This window comes from Podarcis gaigeae, assembly GCF_964106915.1.
Source record: "Podarcis gaigeae genome assembly, chromosome: 9".
Lineage (NCBI taxonomy): Eukaryota > Metazoa > Chordata > Lepidosauria > Squamata > Lacertidae > Podarcis > Podarcis gaigeae.
The window spans coordinates 23,353,396-23,372,002 of record NC_139685.1 but is presented as its reverse complement, the minus strand read 5'-3'; the positions used below and the strand labels follow the sequence as shown (position 1 = coordinate 23,372,002).

The 18,607-nt window shown below is 41.4% G+C and overlaps 1 protein-coding gene across 41 annotated transcripts in view; it reads left to right on the top strand.

Moving 5' to 3' along the window:
• The first annotated feature begins 652 nt into the window (after positions 1-652).
• PCM1 (pericentriolar material 1) overlaps positions 653-18,607 on the top strand; it is a 44,755-nt gene continuing 26,800 nt past the window's right edge. For 5 of the 41 annotated variants that reach the window (XR_014568043.1, XM_083755241.1, XM_083755236.1 and 2 more), the window contains exons 1-11: positions 696-981; positions 5,785-5,894; positions 6,487-6,732; positions 7,912-8,184; positions 8,599-8,769; positions 8,914-9,030; positions 11,721-11,898; positions 12,723-12,832; positions 13,798-14,014; positions 16,730-16,931; positions 18,311-18,487. Coding sequence is in view for 40 of the 41 variants with exons in the window: in XM_083755241.1 (XP_083611367.1) it covers positions 5,799-5,894; positions 6,487-6,732; positions 7,912-8,184; positions 8,599-8,769; positions 8,914-9,030; positions 11,721-11,898; positions 12,723-12,832; positions 13,798-14,014; positions 16,730-16,931; positions 18,311-18,487 (1,787 nt within the window). In the remaining variant the exon portion in view is untranslated. Of the gene's footprint in view, positions 1,192-1,446; positions 1,717-5,784; positions 5,895-6,486; positions 6,733-7,911; positions 8,185-8,598; positions 8,770-8,913; positions 9,031-10,283; positions 10,473-11,720; positions 11,899-12,722; positions 12,833-13,797; positions 14,015-16,729; positions 16,932-18,310; positions 18,488-18,607 lie in introns of those variants that run through there. The other 36 variants (XM_083755254.1, XM_083755249.1, XM_083755245.1 and 33 more) reach the window with 28 other exon arrangements.

The following is an 18,607-nucleotide window of genomic DNA, read 5'->3' as shown; positions in this document are numbered from 1 at the left end:
TTCCAAGAAACTGAACCCTGGGTAGGCAACTGAGCAATCTTGCACTGTTCAGAGACTGAGGTTGTGTGCCATGTTTTTGTTTTTTAAAAGTGAGCCTCTAAGCCCTTAAAGAAAGTTAAGAAAACGAAATGAGCGTCGCACCTCATAGCCACCTTTGACTGGACTTAACCGTACAGAGGTCCTTTACCTTTTTTAAAAAAATGATTACATATATGGTGCTATTCTGCTTTTTGAATACAGATTGTGTGTGTAAATTGCATTTGTGGCCTCCAGGTGTAGGGCAGTATATAAATTCAATAAATAAAATAAAAGTTCCACCTTTCTTCCCTTCCTGCCAGTCAGCGAGCTCAGCCCTGATGGACCAGGAGAAAAGAGTGGAAACAATTCAACCATGCCCAAAGGTAGCATCTCCGTTAGAAGATGTATACGGTATTGCTAGTAACCGGTGATTCTGCTCCTGTCTATTGAATCCGCGGTTTCAGAAAGGAGAAACACAAGAGAAACGCAGCAATTTTATCAGCCAATGCGAAAACCTATTGCAGAACCACCGCAATTGGCAGCCCGATACTTAGCAAGGAGACTTAGCATCCGTGCACTTTGAAAAGGCTCCTCAGCAAGTCGAACGATTCTCCTCACGAAAGCCCGATATCCCACAATGCAACGCGCTCTGCCACACAGGCTCGAACTACGCTCCCGACTCACTCGAGGGGAGGCCGGCGGGCGGTTCGCGAGGGGGCCGCGCGCGCGCGCTGCGCTCTGGGAAACGTAGTTCGAGCGCGCGAGTCTCGCTCGAGGCGGCCCCTCCGCCGCCTCCGCCTCTTTAACGCCCGTCGAGGAAGAAGCGTAGCCTCAGGAGGACCGGGCCACGTGACCCGGGGGAGGGGACGAGGAGGAGGAGGGGGCGGGGAAGAGATAAGAGAAGGCGAGCCGACGGCGGACAAGCATCTCTTTTTTCCCCGGCGGAGGGGCGGCTAAGTAACGGTACGTATCCGTCCGCCGCCTTCCTTTCACCAAGATGGCGGCGGGGACGGCCGTTGGAACGGGGATGTGAGGGGGGGACCCCGTCATGTAAACACCCTCCCGCTCCGTTTATGGAACGAGGACGCCGGCGGGAGCTGCCGGCCGAGAAGGACGGAAGGCGGCGAGGTTCGGCTGCGCCCTTTACCCCCTCAAAACGAGCAGCCCCCTGAGGTGGGAGATAACGGGAGGCAAAACAAAAAGAGCGCGCGCGTGTTATCATGGGGAGGGGTGCCTCTGTGGGCCTGCCTGAGGGAGCGCGCGCCTCAGGAACCGCGCGCGCTGGTGCGGAGGGGGGCGTGTCCACCGCTCCACCTCCAGAGCCCCGCGCGGCGCCCTTGGTAGGCTCCGCCCCCTGCGCCTCGTTGAGAGGGGGTGCCTTGTCTCCAAGGAGACGGAGTGTTCTCTTTCCAAATTGGCCCGAAGCCAGGCCGCTTGGGTCGTTCGGGACCCGCCCCCCTGCTTTGCTCCTCCTCCTCCATCCTCTCTCTGCCGCGATCGGGACTTTGCCGCCGTTCTCGAGGCAGGAGCGGGGATTTCTGAGCCCCTGGCTCCGCCCCTCCAACCGTCTTTCTGACCCCGCCCCCGAGAAGCGGCAGGTAAGGAGGAATCGGCAGTCGCGCTGGGGCGGCCGTGGTTGGAAGAAGAGCTCGGGGCTCGGTTCTCTGCCTGACCGGGCCTGCACAGCGCCGGCCGCGGGTAAGGGCTCGGCTAAGATCGTTTCCTTACGATTGCTGCCTTTTAGGGAACTGGGTTTAGGTCCGCCGCTGTAATGGGGGGGGGGGGGAGAATCCATCCCAGGTTGTTTCCCAGTCTCGGTAATAATAGGGGAAAGGGGCTGGGCCTTATGATTAACTCGGAGGGTCGTGAGCTGCGGTTGACCTGGCCAAAGAATTGTGTCTGGGTCTGCGTTTGAAACTCCCATTGTTTCAGGCAGAGTTTTGCGACCGGGATGTCATTCACAGTCTGAGCTCTGGGCCTAAGATTTCAGATTAAAACAGCAGAGTGGAAGGAAAAGAGGACCTTTTTCTGCCTCCCCACTTCCAGCTACTCTCTGAAGACTGGAGAATAGACCCTCTTAAGAATATTACTGGGGAGGGCAGGGGAAGGACCAGACCATGTGGGAAATGAACATAATATTTTAGCTGCACTTCATTCATTTTCAGCTTTGTATTCTTGTTTAAAAAAAAGTGCCTAGACATTCCGTTGTTGCTACCATAACCTAGGTTTAAGATACCATTTAGCTCCCAATTTTCATATCTGAGTTTCTGAAACTGGTTAGGGTAGGTGCTTCTTGTTAACCATGGCATCTTAAAGCTGTCCCCTGTGCTGCTGCTTTCATTGGTGGTTCTGCTAAAACTGCCAGAACTGAAATTTAGGAAGCAGTATGCCATTATATACGCTTAACTGCAAGCTTCTTATAGCAAGAGGCTTGTTTGGGTGGCTGTAGTCCAGCTTCAGTGCTTCCCAATGGTAGCCAAAATTTAGTTATATATTACTATAGCCTGGAGAGTTTATTTGGTTAGAGCATGGTGCTAATAATGCCAACGTTGCAGGTTCAATCCCTGTATGGGACAGGTGCATATTCCTGCATTGCAGGGGGTTGGACTTGATGATCCTCAGGGTCCCTTACAACTCTGCAATTCAATTATTATTTATTAAATTGTATGCTACCCTTCATCCAAAGATCACAGGTTGGTTCACATGAGTACAAGTTATGCAGCAGTGCCTGGTCTGTGTAGACTTTTCTATCAGAAGTGCAAACCAGTACTTCAAGTTTAAAGCTGCATACCTTTTGTTACCTTTCCTACTTTATACATAGAACAAGCCAGTTGCAAGATTGCAACTTGGCTGCTGCCTTCTTTGTCCTGAGGTTGTTTACAGAGTTTGCTAGGCAACCACCTTGCCATCTTAGGATGAAGGGCGGTATACACATTTAAATAATAATAATAATAGCCCTCTGTATGTCATCACAGTAACGTACAACAGATCTTGTTGCTTGAATCTGCTCTACAATTATGGAAAATACTATAACAGTAAAAATTTAAAAAATCTTAGCGAGATCTAAGAAGTTCTTCCTGTTTCAAAATTAATGAAAACAGTTTTAAATGCATGTGCGTCTTTGAATTGTTTTTCTTTTGAGAGCTGAGGGTGGCTGTAAATTGGGCTGATATAAGGTGAATGCAAAATATCTAGCAAGTCAGGCCAACTGGGAAAGACTATTAGTTGTTTTAGAGTATAGAACAGTGTTTTTTTGCCAGTTGCAAATGATACTTGTGTTATTGATCAGGCAAGAACGACAGTGCCTCACTGTCTTTTCATTCCTGTGATAACCATAGGACATATCATATGTGGAAGATAATTTCTAATGTAAGGGGGCAGACGGATTCAAAAGGGAGCAAGAATTTGGGGTCATTGACAGCCTGATCCTTGAGTTCAGTTGTGTTCATTTCCTAGTAAGTTTGAGGGTGCAGTGCTTTCCAGTATTTAGCCTCCTTTGAAAGGAGATCACTGTATTTTGCAATATTTGCATCTATTTACAAAAATGCAGGTTGTACAAAGATACATCAGGAACACTCAACCTGAAGTCCACTTCTCTCACATTAGATCTCTAGGAGGCAGCAGGCACCCCAGAGGCTGTTAGTTTACAGAGTTCAGAGCTCAGCTCTTTTCTTCTCAGCCTGACTCAAATGGCAACCTATCATTCTCCTTTACAGACATCTTGCCCCATTGCCCAGGCTAGGGACTTGATAGAGATGGCTTTCAAGCTTCCAGAACAGTCTGTTGTGGGCCATTTACCTGTTAGTTCCCTAGCAAAGGAGATACTTGGCAACATTGCGAGGACTGTTAACAATGGGGGAGAAATGGGGGTGCGTTGGGTGCGGCCCACCCCAGGTGTCATCCCTGAGGGGGGTGACATTACTGTGCCACTGCCCTGGGATGCTCGCTGTGGGCAGCACCCCCCGGGACGCTCCCTGAGCACCTACCTCCACCTCTGACTGTTAAGGCAGTCTCCTGGATCCATTAATCCTCTCCTGTCCAACCCCAAATCTCTTGAAAGTATGCATAGGATTTCAGCCAAAGGTTATCAGGATAGCTTTTCTCTGCTGACATTTTACTTATGCACCTTTGTGTGTGTGACATTGGTGGACAAAAGAGTTATTGAGGCTGACCTTAGATGTTGCCATCTGCTTATAGGACTCTTACTTTGCATAATTTGATCTTACATTGCTGTCCATATTTCATGACTGCAGTTTGGGGTATTGAATTGTGCTGTATCTGTGTTACATTTCAAATATGGATGGATCTTATAGGAAAATTCACCATACTTGTTTTGGCTTTGTGATATCTGTTGTTGAGCGAACACTTTGGACATGGGTTTTTTTTGTACCCAATAGTATGCTCTACAGCACCTTAAACTTTCCAGCTCTCCCTGCTGGATCCTGGCATTGCACTGTTACGTGCATTAAGCTTTAATTTTAATAGGGTTTTAAGGCTGCATTCTTATGTATGCTTACATGGGAGTAAGCCCCATTGAACCCAGCAGAAATTACTTTTGAGTAAACATGTTTAGGATTGTACTGCAAGTGTTTTAGGATCAGGGCTCTGTGATTTAGTCAGTTTTCCTCTGTCAAAACAAACTGGAAGATGGAAATTCAGAGTGCATTCTGTGAGTTTGGTACCGATTGAAAGTACTGTAAACTTGTTATATGGCCCTTTATTAATTTCCACTTAGCATAGCTTTTGCTTGACTGTTTAGTGAGGAATCACAGACTTGTACAGGATATTAGTGCCAGCCTATGTGCAATCTCTTAGTCTTTCTGGAAATTAAGAGGATGTCAGGGCAACAAAGCTTTTATAAGAGGATTCATCTGAAAATAGCCACTTGGAAGGTGAACAAGAATGGGCTAGCTGGAAAAGCAAGTAAAAAACATATTTGCAATAATTTTCACCATCAAAGACATTGGATTCCGTAGTGCCCTCACACTGAAAATGTAGGTTTTCTAAACCTCATTTTTCCACCAAAAATCTACATTTATACATTTTTTTAGGCATTTATAAAATCATTTTAGTGCTGGTGTGTTTTTTCCTGAAATCCTCATCATGTTACTGAACTCTGTGTAAAATTTCAAAGAGATCTGATCATTGGTTATGGAGAAAAAATATATAATGCACACAAGGTCGAGGATCTCAAGAGGAACAGAAACACAGATTTCACAAAACTTTGAAGTGCTATAAAATTTAAACAGTTTGAGATAGAGGGGAAAAATTTAAGGGGGTTCCTTTCAACCATAAGGGAAGGTTGTACACCAAGTTTCATCAAAATCCGAGGCGGTGGGTGGCATGACGGCGTTGAACTGACGTGGAATGACCCTATATTCACTTACTTTGGGAGTAAGTGCCATTAAAGATGGTGGATTGGAATTTATTTCTATATAAATCTGCATTTGTTAAAAATGCTGCATCCACTGAATCAACTCATTCTTGTATGTGAAATAAGCTTAGTATGGAAACAAACAAATACTGTATCAAGTTTAGTGTGCAGAACCAAACATTAGAGACCAGGGCTGGTTCAGAAATAATGAACCGTGTGAAGGCGACATGAACTAGCCTGTGTGATCCCAGGACATGTGCACACTCACTCACATAGGAAGAGACAATTGTTTCCTGTTATATCTGACTTACCCAGTGTCCAGCATTTAGTACAGACTTGAAATGTGGCCCTTTTAAAGTGGATTTGTCTTATAATGGTATCTGTTTTTTTAGTGGTGAATAACAACATGGCAGCAGGAGGCAGCCCTTTTGAAGAAGGAATGGATGATCGTGACTTACCTGGCTGGAGCAATGAGAGCCTTGATGATCGATTAAACAACACGGTATAGCACTAATTTCTGTTAATACTTATTATTAATTTGTATACCACCCTTCATCTGTTTATCTCATCATGGTTCACAAGAGAAAAATACGAAATAAAAACAAGAACAAAAAATGAATATTAAGCTCTTCTAGATACAGGCAATGACTGATTTATGCACATCCGAATGGTGCGCTATAGCGGATGGCGCTGGACCTGGAAGTGGGCCCAATACGTTAAAAGGGGCAGAACAGAGAAGGGGCAGAGTGGACTTGTGTGTGCTTTGCCGACGCATGCGGGGATTCGGAACATAACCCCTGCACAAAACGAGGATTGCCTGTATTGACAAGTGGGTTCCACAGGCAGTTTTAAGGATATATGATGCTTCTACGAAAACTATATAAATATTAAAGTGTATGCTTGAAATCAGTTTCACAGTGTTGTTTAAAAATGCTGGTAGATTGCAGCATGCTGAACACTTGCTTTAAAATGGAAGTAATTTTTAAAAAATAAATAGGCAATTTGTGTGGTATTGGGAAGAATCATGAATTTTAAGTAATCGTTTTTCTTTAACGATGGTGTACGTGGTTTTGTTTCTTTGTTTGATTTTTAAGGGTTGGGGTGGTCAGCCAAAGAGACCCAACAGATCTTCAGAAAAAAACAGGAAAAAGGTTACCGGTGAAAGTGAAACAAGACTTACTAATGACATCTCACCAGAATCAACACCAGGAATTGGACGGAAAAAGTCCAAGACTCCTCATACTTTCCCTCATACAAGATACATTACCCAAATGTCTGTTCCAGAGCAGGCAGAACTTGAAAAACTTAAACAAAGAATAAACTTCAGTGATTTAGATCAGGTATGTACTTTGTTTTTACTAAAGTGACCTGGGTGGCCTCCCTGGTTTCCAAGTTAGGAAGCTCAGGTGTCTGGCCACTGTCTCACTTCTGTAGAGAGGCAGGAAGGAGGTGCAGAAGCTAGCATGAGCCCAAGCGCCCTGCTGTGCGCTTTGCAGCTAAATTTTAATCCTGTCTGACAAGAGCAGAGAAAAGGTCAGCTGCAAAGTCCACTGTCAGGCACTTGGGCAGCTGTTAGCTTCTGAGCAAGCGTGACAGCATTGCTTGCCTCTCTCCATATTTTCCAGTTATGGCTATAGACACTATCTTCATAACTCTTAGACTTCATGTGTAGGTAGGAAATGAGCCAACTGGATCCTCTGCTGCTCCTCTGTTCAAGTACCTTGTTGTGTTCTCTACTGCAGATAGAGGAAACCTACAGTTAACAGCATAAAAATTGTTGATCTAGTCTCACACTGACCAACCAGATGCCTATAGGAAGCTCACAAGCAGGACATGGGAGCAAAAACTTTCTCCCACTTACGTTCTTCTGTAACTGGCATTCAGAAGCATTTTGCTTTTGATACTGGAGGTGAAGTCATCAGTATGGTAGCCTTAGCCTTCATGAATTTATCCAATCCCCTTTTTAAAACCAATCAAGTTGGCAGCCATCACTACAGTTTGTAATAACTAATTATGTGTTTAGTAACCATGGGCTACATGAATAAATCTGTTCTGAGTCTCCCACCATTCCACCTCATTGGATGATCTTGGGTTCGAGTATTTTATGTACACACACAAATGCACAAACACAGGGGGGGGATTCCCCCAATTCTGGATCTCACTGCAAGGTGTTACATTGGCTACAAGTCAGAAGATATGGGGCCTGGGTAGTGATTGAACTCAACTCTGTCCCCACTCCTTTCATATTAGCAGGAAGGGAATGAAGAAAATAGGAATAGGAGGATGGGGTCAAAGCTTAAGCTGGGAGAACTTGGAGGATATATGACTATTCTCTACAATGTTGTTTTGCCATAATAATGAATTCTTTAATCTCAACTCAATGCAACTCAATTCATTTCTCTGGGAGGAAAAATGGTCATTCATTTTTTTTATCCAGAAGAACCCCACAGAATTTCTTAACTGGAGAAGTGTTTGAAAGAAAGCTGTAAGTCATTTTGTGGTCTTTCACTCTTATGTAGAGAAGCATTGGAAGTGATTCTCAGGGCAGAGCAACAGCTGCTAACAACAAACGCCAGCTTAATGAAAGCAGAAAGCCATTCAACTTCCTGTCACTGCAGATTAATACTAACAAAGGCAAAGATGCTGCAACAAGTTCTCAGACACAAGAAACTGGGGGATCATCGCAATATAAAGACTTATTTACAGCTGCCTTGAGTAAGGATTTGTTACAGAATTGTCCTGTCTCTATTGAAGAAGATGGAAGAGGTGAACCAGCAGTGGACAGTAGTCAGGTGATATTAGTGGTTAAATTATCCAATTCATATTGAAAAAGATCTTTTAATGAAATATTTAATGAGTGCTCCTTAAAATAGTATTTTTTTCTTGAAGGTTTATTATGAACATAAGGCAAATGTAAGCTGAGAAACTAGAGAGAGAGAGAGAGAGCTTGCATGCCATGGATGTATTACACTTTTCTTTTTTTAAGAATGTATTCAGTTGAAACATGGTTTTCATCTAGAGGCCTGGACACTCATTTAAGCAAGTCTTGCTAGTAAAAAACGGATGTTAAGCAATTGGACTGGTTCAATTTATTTATGTAGCATTTTAAATACCGTAAACATTTTTAAATTAAAATGCAGGATTGCCATCTATTTTACCAGTTTAAAGCATTATTGTATAGACTCTACTGTTTTTTTGACTTTCAGATTGTGAGCAGACTAATTCAAATTCGTGACTATATTGCAAAAGCCAGTTCCATGCGAGATGATCTAGTTGAGAAAAATGAGAGATCTGCTAACGTGGAACGCTTGTCACATCTCATAGATCATCTAAAGGAACAGGAGAAATCATACCTAAAATTTTTGCAGAAGATGCTTGTAAGTTGGAAAGCTTAAATGCCTTTTTCAAATGGTGTGAGAAAATAGTACGGGGGATGAATATAAAACGTAGCATATTTTCCCCTTAATGTTCCCTTTACCCCATTTATGTAGTTTTTTGTTTATGCCACTAAAATATTCCAGGCTAGAGAAAATGAGGAGGAGGATGGTCGGACTATAGATTCAGCTGTGGGATCTGGTTCTGTAGCTGAGAGCACATCGCTAAACATAGATGTGCAGTCTGAAGTTTCAGATACAACGGTAAGCTTCTTTTTAGTAATTAAGTTGCTAGAGATGAAGATGCATTTCTCTCTCCAGATAACTTATGTTCTGAATCTAATTTTAGTCCAGGAAAACTTTTTATAAGCTACAAATTCTGGAAGCGTTAAAATAAATATAACAATTTTAAGTCATAATGGCCTGGATTCTAACTACAGTGAAACAGAAAACTGGGTTTTCCTCTCTCCCTGCTTCCCACTGTAGCCAGCTTCCTATCCCCCAACTTCAATATCTCCTCCATGTAGTCCCCCTTTCCCCAACATGAATAGCAATGCAAAACTTAATGTTTTGGGATTCTATTCACCCTTTATTCAGTATGTATGGCCTGTAGACAAAGGCTTTCCACCAGGAATTAAGCACAAGGCAGGTTTGAAGTTGAAGCCATGTTACTGCACATTCCTCATTCCCTAAACTATATTTAGGATTCTCTTCAGAATGATGTGTTAAAACCTGTTTGCAATCTCATTCCTTGCTTATTTGTACCTCGTTGTTACTAAAAGAATGACCTCAAAGTATGTATAAGCTTTTACAGTGCAGTCCTGGTGAGGTGCTTTGGACAATAGCCATAGCTTCTTAGTTGGCAGTTTATCCTCATAGCAACTTGTATACCCGCAGTCATAATATTTTTGTCACAGTCAAAAGAAATTACATGTGCCACCATGCAATTTATTCATGTTTGCAAATCATTTGATATTGGAGTTTCCCTACCTACCGCATGACACTTTGGAAGAAGTTGGGAGCCCTTCTGCCAAATCCTCAAACAGCTTCTTTCAGCTTCTGAGAGTTTAAAAAGCAGTTAAGAAGAAGTTTGGTGGAAGGAGCCATATACAAGGAGATTCAGAGATCTGCTCATGATGCATGTGTCCTCTGAAACACAACATTTGACATCTTTAACATTTTGTAAAAAAAAATCTGTTGAACCATGCCCATGCTTAATATATTTTAAGTCACTGGTCTTCAGTGGGTTTGGGGGCTTAGTTGGTGGTTTTGGGAACCTTTAGTGGGTTGTGCTCTGATCCAAGGTGGATCCGCACAGGAGCACTACCACCATGCAAATATCTGGTAAAAGATTAAGAAATGGTTCCCCAGATGCATGTTTGGGTTAAAAGCTGGTTCTGGGTAATATGGTATATTGACAAATTACAACTGGAATAGGCCAGCGGTATTATAAACTTGAAACTATGCTTAGCAGAAATATATGTTCACGGTCTAACTTACTAAACTATTTGATAAAGGAGGTATCTTTTAGTCTGAGAGCTCGGCCCTGCATTGAGGACAAACTAGGGAATTCAGCTTCTCAAGGACAGGTTTCAGACATGGCCGTTACAGCAAGTCCAAATGTGAAAAATGACAGAGCTGCTCTGAATGGCAGGGAAATCTGGTCTAGTAGGATTAATAGCCAAGAACCTGGATTACTCTCAAAGGTACACTACCAAATATTGCCTTGGACATCAGTATAGGGGCTCAGTCTGCATTCCTAGTTTTTCTTTATAATAAATACTCTGTAACAGAAGTTTGATGTGCATTCATTGCTTTTGTTCTTTTAAATACTTGACTTTATGCACTATTTATCTGTGAAATTATTCTTCTGTCTGCTTTGCTGCATTTGCATTTATTTTTTTAAAGGCCTGTTCGAACAAATAAGTTAAAGAATAATGTAGCAACAATATTTATCTCAGCTCAGATATCTTCCTGTCTCTGTCACACGTTCATAAGAAAATAGTGTTAATGGGGCATATATGTTGTTGTTTTAGTAAACATTTTATTATCCCCCCCCAAAAAAAGGTTGATTATTTCTAAAATGGCAACTGAATGTGGACTCTGGACCATTGGCATGATCATAAGTTCTTACCCTTTAATACTGGCGTTGTTTGGATTTGCTTTTTTAACATTTCCTTTTTATCTCTATTTCTCTTCCCCAGTCCAATTATTTATCTTAAAACATTTAAATGAGGAATTAATGATGAGGAAATTCATTTTGTGCTTGCATTTTTTGGAAGATATTTAAGCTGTGTGATAAGAATTCTGATTTGTTCTTTGCTTCTCTTGGTGGCTTTCTTTTTCTCCTCAGTTTTCATTGTAATACAGGATTTTACATAATCAGTGTTGCACTGCATACCAATTTGAGTAGTTTCATTTCAGTGGAAGTTGTATGTTTGTCTATCTCCCATTGAAATAAATAGAATGACAGTGCTCTTGTCGGATAACTCTGATTTGTCATTGCATGGAAGCTATTATGCAAGCCTTTTTTTAAATAGAAAAGGCAGGATCATATCCAAATATATTAGTACTATCCTATTTACCTATGGCAATAAGGCCTGATAAAAAGAGTGGTACTTCTTTGTAAGTATAGGATTTTGCTGTAAGGGCTGAGAGCTTGAAATGGCATACCAAATTTCAGCATGGCGTTAAAAGGATTGAATATAACTCCAATTAATACATTATGGGGTGGGAAGAAGCAAGTATATCAGAAAACTGAATTTTGCTTTCATTACATTTTAAGATAATAACATGGATTCATCTTTCTGAAAAGAAAATGCCATACATATTTAGAGGTTCAGGTTTGTTTTCTCCACACTGATTGTCTAAAAATTTAAGTTAACCTGCTAATGGGCAGCTGAATATTGATCCCATTTATTTTATTTTCATTTTTATCCCTTTATATTTTTCAGGCTAGAGATCCTCAGCAGGAGGCTACAGAAGAGCTTGCAAATTTGAAGAAGCAACATGATTTATTGAAGAGGATGCTACAACAACAGGAACAACTGAAAGCTCTTCAAGGGAGACAAGCTGCTCTGCTTGCACTGCAGCATAAAGCAGAACAAGCCATTGCTGTCATGGATGATTCTGGTATGCTGAGGTTTAGATACCTGAACAAAATACCTCTTCATCTGCAATTAAAGTATTGATTTGATATAATAGAATCAGAGTTGGAAGGAACCGTGAAGCTCATCTAGTCCAACCCCCCTGCAATGCAGGAATATGTAGCTGTCTCATATGGGGTTCAAACCTGCAACCTTGGCATTATCAGCACCACACTAACTAGCTGAGCTAACTTGAAGGTCTCAGATGTTGTACCTTTTATTGCATTTCCAGTAATTAAATTATTCACTTTAATGGTGGTGTTTCTTAAATAAGAACCTAAGAAATTACTCCAGAGCATGTTAAATGAAATAGGTTGAGAATGTGCATTCTGTTAAATACCCACATATTCAGAGTAGATCCGTTGAATTCATAAGACATAAATTACTCTATTTCACTGGGCCTGAATTGTGACTATTGGGTATCACCCTCTGGTTTTTAGCCCTCCTATGAGCTGAAAACAGAACGCATAAGAGTGCTTTATGTCATATGAACAGCCTAAATAAGTAACAGTGATAGGAGAATCTGAGAAACATTTGGAAAGTAGCAGGCAGTTAGTGTGGGGCATGCTGAATTCTGTATTATGATTCAAGTTTCTAGTAATCAGTAGAAAATGAAGTGGAGTTGCAGTCTCCCAGTGGAAAAAAACAATAATTTCCACATCTTTAAAAGTCTTTCGGATTCCACAGTTTGTTACATGAATGCCTTTTCTGTATGCCCTATTTCGTATGATTAAAAAGCCTCTGTTTAATAAGTTCCAAATTTACTTAAGCACTTCAATAAAATTTTCCATTTTCCTTTCCCACCTGTAGTTGTAACAGAAACAACTGGTAGCATTTCAGGAGTGAGTCTAACATCAGAGCTGAATGAAGAATTAAATGATTTAATTCAGCGCTTTCACAACCAGCTTCATGATTCTCAGGTACCCTTTTTTATATTTAGTATGTACATGATTATATTGCTAATCAAGTCAGTCTAAAATGGCTTGCTTTCTGCTATGGAGAATTCCATTTCAGAAGTGAGCATTATAGTATTGATTGTTGCCAGTTGCTATTGATTCCTTTATTAGCACTTTCCATGGAATCTTCGTTTTTTAAGTTAAGTTTATCCTGCCCTTTTGTCAAAAAGGCTATCAGGGCAACATATAATATCAACAGAAACAAGACTGTTGGCTTAGAAATCCAAAAAGTATGACAGAAAAGAGGAAGCTGAAAAAAGCAAAACTGCATATCTCAGCAAAACTGTGTTATGTCAGCAAAGTAACTGCATCACATCTTTTTCTCTCCTACAGCCTGATGAATAGTGCTAACGTGTTTGCATTGCTGAAGTGTTTTTTTCTTGAAATGCCTTCTGTTGAAAGTAATGTGGATTGAATTTTTTTTCATAGAACCATAGAATTGTAGAGTTGGAAGGAGTCTTGAGGGTTGTCTAATCCAACTCCTTGCAATGCAGAAATTTAGTCTTCATCTTTTTTAAAAAAACAAAACACTTCAACAAATCTACTTCCATTAAAAAAAATCTCTTGATTTGTTTGACTGCTTTGAAAGGAAAATGGTGGGTGGACTGATGCAAACTGTGACAACTGTTTGGAATTTTGTTACATGAAATGCTGTCATTGAAAACAGCCATTTAAAAAAAGATCTCCCTGCAGCCCTGAAAAGCTGCTGTGGTAGGTTTGGGGAACCCTTGAAACAGTGTGGAAGGTAATTTGAGGGGCTACTAGAGAACAGGGAAATTGCTGTTGTCCAGCTCTCTTTCCAATTGCGGGAACCTCTGCTGGATCTCAATCCCTTCTGTGAATAGAAGGCTTACTCTCCCAAAAGTGGTAATAGGATTGTAGTGTTAAGTGTTCTGAAATTAACTTGAATAAAATATGTCTACTTTTAGGTGCAACCTGTTCCAGATAATAGAAGGCAAGCAGAGAGTCTTTCTCTAACCAGGGAGGTTTCCCAGAGCAGGATTTCTTCTGTTTCTGAGCATTTGTCTGAAGAAAAGGCCCAACTCTTCAGTAAGATGATAGCATTGCAGGGTAAAAAGCATAAAATGGACAAATTGTTGGGAGAATTGCACACACTTCGGGACCAGCATCTAAACAATTCATCCCGTAAGTAGTAGCATGCAATCTGGTGGTGTTATTTACAGTATTTTGTTTGTTACTTATATGAATTGGTGGAAGTCTTTTCAGTTCCGTTCTCTTTCCACCCCCCCCCCCCAAACAAATGCATGTTGGGTTTGGATGTTGAACAATCAAACCTCTGCTCAGCCTAATTTTCCTAGGTTAGGTCTCCTTTAGACATGGCTTTCCTTGTTATGTCATAAATAAAGAAGTTGGTAAGGGAGAAACTGCTAGAAGTTCATGTTTCAATGTACACATGATTAAGGCTGCTATCTCCTAAAAAGATACAATCTGGTCTCCCATTTTCTCTTTTACTGAAGAAGAACAGGGTACAGTGGTACCTCGGGTTAAGTACTTACTTCGTTCCGGAGGTCCATACTTAACCTGAAGCTGTTCTTAACCTGAAGCACCACTTTAGCTATTGGGGCCTCTTGCTGCTGCCGTGCCGCCGTAGCACTATTTCTGTTCTTGTCCTGAAGCAAAGTTCTTAACCTGAAGCACTATTTCTGGGTTAGCGGAGTCTGTAACCTGAATAGTATGTAACCTCAAGCGTATGTAACCCGAGTTACCACTGTTTTTCATTCCATCATCATCACAGAGGTGTATTTGGAGGGGATATATTCATTGAAGATCTTAGCTTTCTTTTCTTTTTTAAAAAATGAACCTACCTGTTAAGTCTGACACCAGAGGTCCCTGCCCCTCTGTTGGCTTTCTTCATAATAATTACTATTATTTATATGCCACCACCTGACCTAGTTGCCCAGAGAGCCATGTTTTAGACATTTTCCAAAAAAATAAATGTCCAGGATTTTAACTGATTTTATATCAACTGCTTTTTGTATTTTTTACTGTTGCTATAATAATTGCTTATGTTTCTGATGTTTTTGATTTATATTTGTTTTATGGTTCTCTTTTGTATTTTATTAATAATAATGTAAAAAAAGAATAAGGCTGCTAGATGCATGCCACTAGTCTGAGCCTTTAGACAGTTTTGGGGGGGGGTATCCAGATTCCGCCTCTATTCTCCATTTCAAGACAAAATTACAAAAGTCACTCATACTCCGTTCCACACTCCATGAGTTCCAGCCATAGCTAAGATGGGGAAACTGCCACCCGTGATACCACTCATAATACCAAGTGCCCAGTGAGATCTGACAAGAATAACTGTAATGATTAGATGCAAACCTTGACATAAGGCTCCTGATTGTCAGCAGATATTTGTGACAGTATCAACTGGCAGGAGTTCTGCCCTGGGCATCTTGTCTGTGCATTCAAGCTTGAAAGCCCACCAAAAATATTACTATCAAAGCTCACAAGATCAACAGAACCAAGCCTCTAAATGGTAGCTGCTCCCTCCAGAGGGAGCTAAAACCATCCTAATGTCTAGCACAGCACAGCTTATCAAATGAGAGTGGAACACAGTGGCAGATGGGCTCTGTAACACTTCATTCAAGCCCAGAGAATGAGGTCTTGATGCAACCATTATCTAAAAAATGTTTCAGCTGTCCAGCAGCACACCTAATCATTTCTTCACCCCTGTCAATCACAAACAAACACACTTCTCCATGGAGTGAGCGGAGGCAATAGATCAGGGGTCAGCAAACTTTTCATCAGGGCGCCGGTTCACTGTCCCTCAGACCTTGTGGGGGGCTAGACTATATTTTGGGGAAAAAATATGAACGAATTCCTATGCCGCACAAATAACCCAGAGATGCATTTTAAATAAAAGGACACATTCTACTCATGTAAAAACACACTGATTCCCGGACCATCCACGGGCCGGATTGAGGAGGTGATTGGGCCAGATCCGGCCTCTGGGCCTTAGTTTGCCTACCCATGCAATAGATGCTCTTCCAGCCCCTCATCCATGAAATGTAGTTTATACTTTCCCCATAACACCACTGATATGATAGTCCAGGTGCAAGGGAACAGGTCTCAGTCACCTTGGTGGCACCCTACGAACCATGCCACCTGTGGTTTTCTGTATTCCTTCACTTAGCAACCATGCTTCTCTGATTTTTTCGGTCAAGGCCAACCATCTTTTTTCAAGGCTCAATCAGACACTTGGACCTAGTATAGCTGTAGCTTGCAACTTGGAAGCTTACCAATGATCATGGCACAAGTTTGGGTACCCAGCAGAATTGGTCAACACCATTCTGCCCAAGAGGAGATAGAAAAATCTATTGGAATGTAGAGCTGGAGAAAGAAAGTGGACTACAGGGGGAAAATAGGCATTAAGGAGTTATTGGGCTTCTGACTTACATTACATTCTGACTAATGTAAGCAGACTTACATTAGAATTCACGTCCAGTACACTGCTATGACAAGCCTCTGCACTGTCTGTGGTCCTTTCCAAGTCAGGCTTCAGACCTCATGGGCTTCATCCCCATCGTAAAAGATTTTATCAGTGATTGGTCAGTCATTTGAATTTGGATATGGGTAAAAATAGTTCTTAAGCAGAAATGTCCTTTTTTTAAAACAACGTGTTACCTTAGAAGTGAAATGGGAGGAAGCCATCTGAAGTTTTTATAAACACTTGTATTCTTTATTTTTAAATCTGCTTGATTTAATCTGAGTCATAATTTTAATTTATTAATATAGTGTATTAATATACTAGGGCTGCAACATTTAATTATGATAGAAATAGTCCTTCAGAGGTTTGTGCATAAAACAAGATGAAATCTAGTGTCATCTAATTTGCAGTCTTGCCAGCTTCAGGGTCTCCTCAGAGAAGTGTTGATCAAAGAAGTACAGCTTCAGTAGCTTCTGCACCTGTAGGAATAGCAGCTGCTGTCAATGAAGAATCTAACAGCTTAGCATCATCTGTTGCCTATCATCCGGATTCTGTCACCTCACAGAATGACAGTGAAGAGGACGACAACTTAAATCCAACAGAAAAGCTACAGTAATATATTTTAAATTTTTGGATAAACAGTTTGTTATGTTAGTTTGGTTTATGAAGCAGTTACCCATGGTAGATATTTGAGAGCATATGTACGATAAAAGAAGCGGTTTTTAAGACACAAGTGCTTCCTAACAGTTGTTTTGAGAGAGACTGCACTGCAATAGATAACAATTTAGTTGGGTGTTCAAACCGATTGCAGATAAAAGCCAACTTTGGTGCTTGATGTTAATTTAGGTAGTTGGGTACTGAACACTCAATTGTCCGCGTACATTCTGGTTTAATTTTTTGACGAAATAAACTTAGCTGCTATACCTTGTGGGTAAAGGTAAAGGGACCCCTGACCATTAGGTCCAGTCGTGGCCGACTCTGGGGTTGCGGCACTCATCTCGCTTTATTGGCCGAGGGAGCCAGCATACACCTTCCAGGTCATGTAGCCAGCATGACTAAGCTGCTTCTGGCGAACCAGAGCAGCGCACGGAAATGCTGTTTACCTTCCCGCCGGAGTGGTAACTTTTTATCTACTTGCACTTTGACATGCTTTTGAACTGCTAGGTTGGCAGGAGCAGGGACCGAGCGACGGGAGCTCACCTCATCGCGGGGATTCGAACCACCGACCTTCTGATCAGCAGGTCCTAGGCTCTCTGGTTTAACCCACAGCGCCACCCGCGTCCCTTCACCTTGTGGATATACGCACACAATTCAAACAATAACTTGGCCATGCATTATTATCTGTAATGTGCTCTTTTCAGGATAGTTGAACTCATATGATAAACTAGGCTCTGAAAAGCAAAGTATTGACAACAGTATGAGAGATGGTAGGGGAGTTACAAATCAGGAAGTATGGTTCAGATCTCAGCTGTGCCAAGATCTCAATAGATGGCCTTGAGTGTGCTGCTCTCTCAGCCACAGTACCCCATCTACAGTTTATAGAAAATACTGACCTACCTTTTTATAGTGTTGTCAGAATTAAAACAATATAATGTATGTGAAGTGATTTGTACACCTAAGTGAATGCTGCTGATGGCCAGATTTCAAAGTAACTACTCAGATGTCTGGCATGGTGTCGTTTAGCTATCCTTGTCATAAAACTCCTAGTCTTGTCAACTAGCTAGCTTATACCTAGTCAAAGTAATCAGAAGTTCCCATCTTCTGTCTTTCTCCCATCCTCCTAATTTATAATACTATTTTTGTGGCTATACACACACACACACACACAATTTTCCCAGTGCATATCAAGAGAAACCTCCTGCTTTGTCCAGAACTAGATTTTCCACAGGGTTGTACTTTCCTTGATGTAAGAAAATAATAAACATGAATCTCAAGTTGCCCCCACACCACTATTCAAAGCAAGCTGACAGTTGGACCTCTTTCCTTTGTAGGAAGTTGAATGAAGTTCGGAAGAGACTAAATGAATTGCGTGAATTAGTCCACTACTATGAGCAGACATCTGATATGATGACAGATGCTGTAAATGAAAACACTAAAGAGGAAGAGGAGACGGAAGATTCAGAGTGTGATTCAGACCATGAGAATCCACAGCCAGTTACCAATATTAGGTAGGTTGGTTGCTATGGCTGTTGCCTCCTAAAGTGCTGCTGCTATAATGATAAGAAATAACATTAAACACAAGCTTGCTATAATTATTGATCTTGTCAGAAATACCTAAAGTCTGACCT